Consider the following 11068-nt stretch of genomic DNA (forward strand, 5'->3'; position numbering starts at 1 on the left):
ATGGTTCCAAATTTGAATGGAAATCATTAATTCCGAAATCATGGTAGGACTAATAATATGGCATCGAAGGAGGTTGCTAGACAAAAGAGACTCAATCATGCAAGCATTATTTCTTCTAATCTTTTTAGAACAAGAAGATGTTTAGTGTTGTCCATGTTCTCTCGTGGTGTTGTAGGCTATATCTATCTGTTAGATCACTTTCTGACAGAGCATCTAGTAGAATTTAAACAACATGATATGATTAGCATGGACAGCTTTGCTCCATCATCATCTTCTTTTATATTGTCAAAGCATAAGGCTGCCATGAATGTGGACTTTGAGGATGAGATTTAATATAAACAGATGCTGAACTGTTTGTTTCCATGTCGTCATTATCTGTAGTTTTCCTTCCCTAGTCAGTCACATTGCATGCAGATCTCAAATGCCATAAAGGCAGAGATACTTCTCCTTTCACCATCTAATGTGCCCCTCCCTCGCACACTGCTGATGGTGGCAAACTATAGTTAAATCCTTTGCCGACATGAAGACTATCTATTTGTTGGAGACATGAAGGATGTGATTTGCATACATTAATCAGGGATACGGAGCAGGGGAACCCCATAGGCTGGCGTAGGAATTAATGAGGCCTCCGTTAGGTGGAGGCTATATACATGGATGCATTTTGTGGAAGCAAACCCTGGACATCATCCCAGCATCAAGAAGAACTCCACTGAAAGCAGAGCTAGGCATCAATGACACATGGACGATTGATTGATTATATGTAAGGCATCAATCGTTCCATTATTTCGACAAATCCGACTGACATCGTGTATACATTAATACTCACAAAATTTTGAATGACAACTAAACTAATTATGCCTGATAAGGAGCTTAACACATAGACGATCAGCAGCATATCAAGTTTCATCAGATCAATTGAACGAGATTGACGTCTTATCATCAGATCAATTAAAGTGTCTTTAATGGTACAATAGAGTTGGTAAGGATATGAACTTACTGATTGGGCCGGCCCATTATGAACACATCTAATACGATTGGAGTTTTTAATGAATCGGGCTACTGGTGTTATTGGCATGTCACGTGAGTGAAGAGAAGACGTGGCATCGCAGACACAAGAATCCACTTACTTCATTTGGTCTTCGCAAGTCAAATCCCTAAGGTGGCGTCCGATCCCGAATGAAACATCTTCTTTGTCGGCAGTGCATTTAATATAAAGAGACGCTATGGGAGTTAAAAAGGTCGGAATAATTTTTTTAAAAAAAAGTATTATTCCAGCTTTAAATGTGTACATTATCATCATGGAAAGGAATTTGTAATATATTAAATTCATTTACTTAATTAAAATAAATAAGTAATAATTAAAATAAATTCATTTACATAAGTCACCTGAGACAAGCAATTTAGTCACCATGGAAAGGAAAAGAAATAAGTAATATATTAAATTCATTTACTTAATTAAAATAACAACATTCCAGTCTTTGTCATCTTCTATTATTATTATTATTATTATTGTTATTATTATTATTATTATTATTATTATTATATATATATATATATATATATATATATATATATAATTCAGAAAAAAGAAAGGGTTAGATGTAATTAGCCAACGCCCGGCAATAAAAATTATCTGCCACTTACAATAGAAACTGGTTAGGGTTCTCCTCTCTCGGTTTTTCTCCCTCCTCACAGACGCTGCTGCACTCGCCGTTGGTTCTTTGAGGGATTCGAAGGCCACTGGTGGGCAATATCTCTAAAGGTAATTGCTTCTCCCTTCGAATTCGGTATTTCCTCGATAATTGTGTTTTCATCTTTTTGCCCTATTATTCATTATCTTTTGAGGTACTCAGAATTTGTATTTTTCTTGGATTTCTTGTAAATCTGTTTCTTCTTTGCTTCGGCTTAAGGAAACCTCAACTTTATAGATTCCGCCCAACTTTCTTGGGTGGTTTTGACTATTTGGTGATTGTACATCTTTCCGCGAGATTGGGCTTTTGGGTGTGTACTAAATGTATTTGTAAGCTCCCGATTCCATATTCGTGCTGGTTGTACAAGTTGTACGCTTGTCTCTTAATGAATTCGATTTCTTGTTTCTCGTGTTGTCGCTGGCTTGCCTTGTCATATCTTGTTGATTCTATGCTCTTGTGGTAATGGAAGGTGGGAGACAACTACAAGTTCTTTACATTGTTATCTATACATTTGTCGAAAAAATTCACCTTTTTTTGCTGGCTATTTATCTTGCTATATGTCAATGATGATGCTTATTGGAATAAACTATATAAAATTTAGTTTACCGTATTCGTATTACTGATGTGCAGATATATTGTTTTTATTGCACATACATTAACTTTAGTTTGTGAAAGAAAAAAAGATTAAGTGGAGCGATATGCAAAATGTGGGTACAATTGCATATACAAATGCTTTGTACAATTTCATTGCCGTTCCTCCTAATATGGATGCCGATGTCCATATTGTTCATCTTTGGTGGGCAATAATATCATGAAGAGAATTCCATTAACTGAAGGTAGAAGTAATATCTCATACTCATGCTCCAGCTAGTTCTTAAGCTTTCTAAACTAACATGTTATTTCAACTCCAAAATAACATCTTGTTTTAACTCCAACTTGTGCGCTGTGAGATGAAGTGATTTGCTATGCAATTAATTTATCTTTTTCTTCCTTCCCAATTTGATGCTACTTTGATTTATGATTCATTGTCATGTCTCTGATGAACTTATTTAGCATATATATATCACTTTGCAGGTTGCACTGAGGAATAAGAAATTCAAGGGTGCTAGTTGACTATTATATTTCAAATTGAAGGCAAAATAAAAAAAGATGGGAGAGCCTTTAGAGGCCTTCATAGATGGAAACTGCAGTGTGGAAGATGAATTGCATCACCGATACTGGTCAAGTTGGTATTTTAGCAAAGAAGAGATTGAGAAGAACTCTCCTTCAAGGAAAGATGGTATTGATCTGAGAAAGGAGTCACAACTTCGGATGTCATACTGTTCATTCCTTCGGGATCTTGGCATCAGGCTTGGATTGTATGCACTTTCTCTTACTACTTTGTTAGTTTTCCATATGTTACATATGGTTACATATGGCTATATGTTTGGATCAGTTTTTGTCTACATTAGTCCTTTTCACTCTTTAAGCGTGTTCACTTGGATACTTTCTTATAGAGCTTAATTGACTGTTTTGCAGAGATGATCTTGTTTAACTCAGGCAATACATTTTAATGTCATATTGCACATATGTTGCTTTCACATAAATGAAGATGTCCATGAATTTGATGTATTGCAGACCACAGGTTACAATTGCCACTGCAATTATGTTTTGCCATCGCTTTTATCTCCATCAATCCCATGCGAAGAATGAATGGCAGGTTTGAATTCTTATCTTCATTTCTATTCCTGTTATATCTTATTCCCAGCTGCCCCCTTGTCTTTTCTCTCTCAGCTATTCCTATTGAAGATAAATGAGAGATTGTTTGACAGAAGTCCATTTTCCATGGTCTAATATTTTCTTTTTGCAAAGCTAGTTGGGTTGTTGTGGCCGGTTGCACTTGTTGTTTTGCTTATGCTTATGTTGAGTAATTTGAGACCCATGTATGCATCCTTTTTATAAAGGAGAGTTCTTTTGTAAAGCAATTCCTGTCTTTAGTAAGAGAATTTAATCAGTCACGTCCTTATATATCTTTATGTTGAAGTAAAAGATCAATTATTCAGCTGAATAGATACTTAAGGTGTGATTGATGGAGCTTAATTATAAATAAATGATCAGGAAGGTGGTATTGATGCAATTAAATCTGTTTGATGTCATTGCACTAAATCAAAATGTACCTGTAGAAATAGGATAGGGATTGGGGGTAGTTGCTTGGTTGACCCAGAATTTTATATGTTTTATGTCTGATTAAAAATCTATGTTTCAGGTTTTAGTACTTCATGAGTCTTTTTCAGATCGAACAAAAGTTCAGTTTCTTTATTTAGTTGGCTAGTTTTAGTTAATGTAATAAACACTTTATCTAATTATTTTGGTGGGACTAGCATTGGTTCATTGATCCTTTTAATTTCAATATGGAGTAAAGTTTATCACTTTAAGTACTTGGGACATTTTCAGATGGTTTTAGTAAAATTGGCAAAGCTCAAATATGAACCAATAATTTTTATGGTCTTTTCTTTAGAAATAATTAGTTTCAATTGTTATACCTTAATTTCTAGCACTTGTGTGCTTGTATGTGCAAACGGTGGGCTAGGAGGTCGATCGGAAGCAACCCATCACATAGGCGCCCAGATGTTGTGCTAAGTAGGCAAGAGTTCCCTCATTACTTTGGATCAATAGGTGTAAAGAAGTTAGTCTAAGAATAAAGGGTTAGGTTAGCAACTTGAAATATAAGTACACTTTCAGGGAAGGGATTAGAATTAGTAAACACTATGATCAAAAGAAGAATAAATATTATTTGCTTACAAGAGACTAAGTCGGTAGGAGAAAAATCTAGAGAGATTGATTGTATTGGATTTAAAATTTTGTATACTATGAAAGTTAAATACAAAAATGGTGTAGGAATTATTCTTGATAAGGATTTTAAAAACAATGTTATATATGTAAAAAAAAATTAAAGATATAATTATAGTTCTAAAATTTGTGAAGGGACAAGATGTTTTAAATGTCATTAGTGTTTATACCCCTTAATTCGGATTACATGATCAAACGAAAAGAAAATTTTGGGAAAGTTTAGATGATATCATTCAAGGAATATCTATAATCGAAAAAATTATAATTGGAGGAGATTTAAATGGTTATGTAGGGAGAACATATGGTGAAGATAAATGGGTGTATCAGGGCTTTGGTTATGGAAAGAGAAATTTAGATGGTGGTATGATTTTGGAATTTGCAGCTTCGTATGATCTTATAATTGTAAATACTCACTTTGAAAAGAGAGATGAACATTTGGTCACTTATAACAATGATCACAACTGTAGTCAAATAGACTTTCTCACTAGAAAGGTAGACAAGTTATTAGTAGGAATTGTAAAAGTATATTTAACGAAAATTTAACAAATCACTGGAGATTGATGGCATTAGATATTTATTGTAAAAAATGAAAGAAGAAAAAGGGTAGAAAATTTTACTAGAACTAGATCATGGAATTTTAAAGATGATAATGTAAAGAATTTTAAGAATAGGATAGAAAGGGAGGCGACTTGGAACTTAGATGAGGATAATATTAATATTATTTGGACTATAATGGCTAATAAGATTAGGTTTTCAATAAAGGAGATTCCTAGTAAAACTAAAGATAGAAGTGTTACCTTAAGAGAGAGTTGGTGGTGGTGCGAGAAAGTTCAAAAAGTAATTTTTACTAAAAGATCATGTTTTAAGATTGTTAAAATTATAAAAATGGGGAGAAATTTAAAAGATATAAAGAATCTAGAAAAGATGCTAAAAAAGAAGTTAGTATGACAATATAAAGTTTATGATAATTTTTATAATAAATTAGGTGCTAAAGATAGTGAAAAAGATATATATCAAATTGCTAAAGTCAGGGAAAGAAAGTGTAAGGATTTAGGTAATATTAGATGCATTAAAGATGAAGATCGAAGAATACTTATTAATAATAACGAAACTAAGAAAAGTTAAAAAAATTATCTTTATAAATTGTTTAATGCATATTCCCACAGGACTTAAATTTAACGATAAATAATAGTGCTAGATTAATAATCATAGATTTGTTCGTAAAATTTGAGCTTATGAAACAAAAAACACATTGAAGAAAATGAAAATAACTAAGTGTGTTGGACCTGATGGTATCTCTATTGAGGTCCGAAAAAGTTTAGGGGACAAAAGAGTAGCTTGGTAAACTAACTTATTTAACTAAATTATAAGTTTAAAAAAGATGTTCGATGAATGGAGAAAAGTTTTTAAGTGCAAATTTACAAGAATAAGGATGATATAGAAAATTATTCAAATTATAGAGGAATTAAAATCATGAGTCATATTATGAAAATTTAGGAAATAGTTATCAAATGTAGGATAAGGCTTGAAACAAATATCTCTGAAAATTAATTTGGTTTTATGCTTAAAAGATTAACCATAGAAACTATTTATTTATTAAGATAATTAATGAAAAAGAATAGGGAGAAAATGAAAGATTTGCATATGATTTTTATTTACTTAGAGAAGGCCTATGATATGGTTCCTAGAGATTTATTGTGGTGGGTTATAGAAAAGAAAGGTGTATCCACTAATTATATTGATGTTATTAAAGATATGTATGATAATGTAGCTACTAGTGTTATAACTATAGGGAGTGTGTCCAATGAGATTCCTATAAACATAAGATTACATTAAGGATCTACATTGAGTCCATCAAAGAACTTACTAGTCATTTACATGATAAACCTCCCCGATGTATGTTATTTGCTAATAATATTGTCTTAGTTGATGAGAGCCTGAGTGAAATTAATTATAAAATTAAGCTAATGGAGGCAATCCTTGGAAACTAAAGTTTTAGATTAAGTAGGACGAAAACTGAACATATGAGATGCAATTTTAGTTATCATAGAAATAGACGGAAGAATATAGTTAAGTTTGATAGACAAGAAGTTATGTTAAGTAAGAGCTTTAGGTATCTTAGATCAATTATTCAATAAGATGAAAAGATCGATGAAGATATAATTCACATAGCAAAAACAAGATGGTTAAAATGGTAAGAGGCGTCACGAGTCTTATGTGATCATTGTTTATTTTTTAGATTAAAAGAAAAAATTTATATAATAGTTGTGAGACTAACAATGCTTTATTGATCTGAGTGGTGGGTAGTTAAGAAACAACATATATAAAAAAATTGTATTGCTGAGATGGGAATGTTGAAATGAATGTGTGGAGTTATTAAGGAAAGATAGAAAAAGAAATATTGTTACATGTGAAGAACTAGGTATTGCTTCGATAGAGGAGATGAGAGAAACCCATTTAAGATGGTGTAGGCATGTGCATAGGAGACCTCCGGATGTGATAGTTAGAAGAGATGAAATGATTAATGTAAGTGGTACAAGGAGAGATAAAGGAAGACCTAAAAAGACTTTAATAGAAACTATAAATAAATATTTAAGTACCCTAAACTTAACTAAGTATATATCTTTTTACATTTCTCAATAACAGTAAAAGATCCATGTAGTCGATCCCAAATAATTGGGACTTATGGTTTTGTTGTCGTTGTTGTGTGTTTGTATGTTGTACTGGATTTCACATACTACAGTTCAAGTCTATGACATTCATGAGATGCCATGCTGAATGTTGTGTTAGTCTTAGACGTGACAAAAGAAATGATGTGAGACATGCTGTAACTGTGTCATGTACCTACCACGGCACTTGGCATGGGCACATCAAGATTTGAAATAATGTTTTTAGCAGGTGTATATCATGTCAATAATCAAGTGGTACATTGGCAGCATGGGACACTTGAATCTTTGAATGTGACTAAAATTCCTGTAGGGATCCTTTGTTCTGCAACTTTTGACTGATTTAAAATTTTAATATATACATATATGTATATGTTAATTGTTACTTCACATGATAGAATTGTTTTATTGATCTTAGAAAATGTGATAGCCATTTGTCATTGTAGTCAGACAGAAAATAAAGTATTAATCTTTACATCCTAATATTCACTGAAATTATTGAGATCTTCCGAGGCTTTATCTTTTTGTTTGTTCCTATGAAATTTTGTCCTTTATGCAGACTATGTACCAAGTATTGGGATAGTCCTGGGTTCTGTAGATGTGTTTAAAAGGTTTTGCAGAGTGCAAGGGTATGTAAAAGAAGGGAAAAAAGAAAAGAAAAAACACTTGTTTGCAACTCTAATCATGCTATATTGCACAAAGTTCAGGATATGTTGGCTGCTGGAAATTGAAGTACCTTATCTTTACACCAGATTTCTTGAAATTGTACAGAGAATATGACAAGCTCGATGATTTCATCTTTAAGAGTAATTTGCCATGTAAGTAACTAGATGTATTATTACACCTTGTACTACAGTTGTTTATCCTCACTGGATTTGACTACTTACAACAACCTGGTCAAATTTCAGCATGTGCTACTCCCTGACATGCAAATATTGTACTATATGTTCTACATCTCTCATTTATTTCTGCTTATAATTGTATATCCTAGATCAGTTTCCTTTTCAGGAGTTTTTCTCGCCATTATTAATTGTATTTAGATATATAATATATTTTAGGTTGCATGTTACTTTCTTCATTATTTTGTGATGGGCTTGCAGATAGTTGCAACAGTCTGCATGTTTCTTGCTTCCAAGGCAGACGAGACACCTTGTGGTTTGGACAGGATTGTTGTTGTGGCATATGAGACAATGCACAAAAGAGATCCTGCTGCTGCACGGAGAGTTCGCCAGAAAGTATTGCAAACTTTTATTGTACTAGCAACAGTGACGATCCCTGTTACCTCAGTACTTACGTTCCTCTTTCCTTGTTGAACCACCAGGATTTTTTTGAGAAGCAAAAGGCTTTGATATTGATTGGGGAGAGATTGCTTCTATCAACACTTCGGTTTGATTTCAATATTCAACATCCTTATAGGCCACTTCTAAATGCTCTAAAGAAACTTGGGATTACTCAGAAGGAAGTAAGACAAGTAGCATGGAACTATGTGAATGACTGGTATGTAATTTGTGCTTCACCACTGCACCTCCTTTCACTCTTAAATATTGTGAAGCTTAATGTCTGTCATAATGCTACTCATAGGCTTTGGACGACATTGTGCCTGCAATATAAACCCCATTACATTGCAGCTGGTTCCCTCTTCCTTGCTGCTAAGCTTCATAATGTAAGGCTTCCTTCAGAGAAGGGGGATTATGTCTGGTGGCATGAATTTGACATCAACCCTCAGCAATTAGAAGGTCGGACATCTTCTGGGATGCTAACCAATTGTGATTAGCCCCCATGGCTATTGTTTATTCTAACTTGTCTATTAATTGCAGTGGTGATTCAACTAATGAAGCAGCTTTTGGGATTCAATAGAAGGACCTCTGTTATTCAACCTTCTATTGCAACCAACAAAGATGTATATAGCAGCCCAGATTCGGTTTTGAATAGGCCAGAATCCTCCAGAAGCAGCTCAATTCAGGAACCTGATGTAGATATAACCACTCATAAACCTGTGGATTCTACCGATCATGACCTGACAAACATCTCGATTGCAGAGAAAGAAAAGAGTTCAACGGAGTGTAGAACAGAACAGCGCCAGACGAGGGTTTCTGAAAACCCAATTGCTGTTGCTGAGCATAATGAGACTCTGGGGAGGAATGTGGACCGAGCAGTGTCGAAACCAGATCATACTCGAGTTGGGTTTGGTAAAATTGATATGGATAGAATCAAGGCAACTATTAAGAAGAGGAAGAAGGAAATAGAGTTGAATAAGCTGGCTGCGAATGTTGATTCCACTGAAGATGCTTGGATTGAGAGAGAATTAGAAGTTGGGATGGAGCTGGAAGCTGAATCTGCAAAGAAACAGAAGCTTGCTTGGGCAATGAATTGATAATTGGACAAACCCAGTACACGAGGAGGTTGTCTTCAAGACTCAAACCTGGATCATCCAGTTCGCCAAAGAGGAATTAATTAGTGCGCTAATATACAACTGGTCAGTCATCTTCATTGTCCCAAGTTGTCTGGTCGGAAAGCCCCAGTCTGTGTTGATTTATCTGTTCATATTTCATTGTTACTACATGTTACTCGCAAGCACTGCTGCTATACTCTCCAAATCTTACCGCAGTTGCTGAAATCATGTGAAGGGTGTATACATAAAACTTAGCGGCTAAACGAGTTTTTCTCTTTTTCGGGTGATTTCGTCTCGTGTCTGAGAAAGATGGAACTGGAGCCTGTTCTAAATCACTCGACTCTAATGTTCCTCATTGGCTTGATTGGTCTAAGTTAGAATGTTCAATTTATCTAAGAAAATCTATATTAATTCGTTTTGTTGGAACTATTAAAAAAATTATACTGGCTGTTCTTTTATAAATCTCAGTTTTAATCTACTATTTCAATCTTTTTCTTTTCAAAATTTAGTAAACCGGTTTAGATTCCGGCCAACCCCTCCTCTGTTTATCTTCTTCTTTCTCTCTTCTTCCTACTGAATTAGATCAAAGGATATATATATAGATTGGCGTAATCTGATAAAAATCAATTAGGGAAGATTTTTTCTGAATAAATTGTCTAATTATAATCTTAGCATATATGACCCGCACGGCATGTCCTTGCATGGACATGACAGTCCCATGTCACCTACATGACGAGGTGGTGACAGGGATCCTTCTGCCCCAAAGGAGATGGTACGTACACACGGCAACCTGACGCGCTGCCACAGTTTGAGCCGGCGATGAACGCGACGGTGCACGACACCGCGGCCTACCGATATCTATGCATTTAGAGAGAGAGAGAGAGAGAGAGGATGGATGGATGGATGGATGTGGGAAAAGTGAAGAGAGGCAGAGTCCGCTGTGTTGGAAATGGAATCCATCACATCCCCCCCCCTCCCCTCAAATTACTCGAAGCATATATTCCCCTCCATCTCCTTGTCCTCTTCTCAGAACAGCTTTGGGATCACAAACCCAACACCTATCGTCTCCTGTCGTAGTTTTATGCACGCCATAATGCACCTCCATTTATATAGAATTTGATAAGATGGTTTGATTCGTGGATAACTTGATGATATATTAGGTTCTATTTGGATGCTTTATCATCATAATATATAGGATGTGTGATCTATGTTTTTGGTACAACGATATCAATAACAGTGTCCAATAATTCAAGTGACTATTATGTTTAAATAATGTCTAACAATTCCTCAGAATCATTTCAATCGACTAAATATTCACTTAATCTTGACATTTATCAAAGCTAAAAGCTTTCCAAAAAAATAAAAAAAAATCCAAACACTAACTCACATACAACTATTTATATCCTCTAAATACTGAATTACTTTTTTTTCAAGATACTAATTTGAACAAAAGATAATTTTTTATTATTGGAGCGATGACACCTATCAAA

General features: G+C 34.3%; 1 protein-coding gene across 3 annotated transcripts; it reads left to right on the top strand.

Moving 5' to 3' along the window:
• Positions 1-1634: 1634 nt before the first annotated feature.
• Positions 1635-9865, top strand: LOC103994948 (cyclin-T1-2). 3 transcript variants are annotated; one of them, XM_009415415.3, is made up of 7 exons: positions 1635-1762; positions 2766-3049; positions 3309-3390; positions 8287-8421; positions 8508-8683; positions 8768-8922; positions 9004-9865. In XM_009415415.3, exons 2-7 carry the CDS (start codon positions 2841-2843, stop codon positions 9558-9560), a joined length of 1314 nt encoding a protein of 437 aa, XP_009413690.2. In that variant the 5' UTR covers positions 1635-1762; positions 2766-2840; the 3' UTR covers positions 9561-9865. The 3 variants fall into 3 exon arrangements, with proteins under 3 accessions (XP_009413690.2, XP_065018363.1, XP_065018362.1); XM_065162291.1 differs by lacking the exon at positions 1635-1762 and adding an exon at positions 7958-8004 and having other exon boundaries at positions 2911-3049; positions 3210-3390; XM_065162290.1 differs by lacking the exon at positions 1635-1762 and having other exon boundaries at positions 2911-3049; positions 3210-3390.
• Positions 9866-11068: the final 1203 nt, after the last annotated feature.

This window comes from Musa acuminata, chromosome BXJ3-8 (assembly GCF_036884655.1).
Source record: "Musa acuminata AAA Group cultivar baxijiao chromosome BXJ3-8, Cavendish_Baxijiao_AAA, whole genome shotgun sequence".
Classification (NCBI taxonomy): domain Eukaryota; kingdom Viridiplantae; phylum Streptophyta; class Magnoliopsida; order Zingiberales; family Musaceae; genus Musa; species Musa acuminata.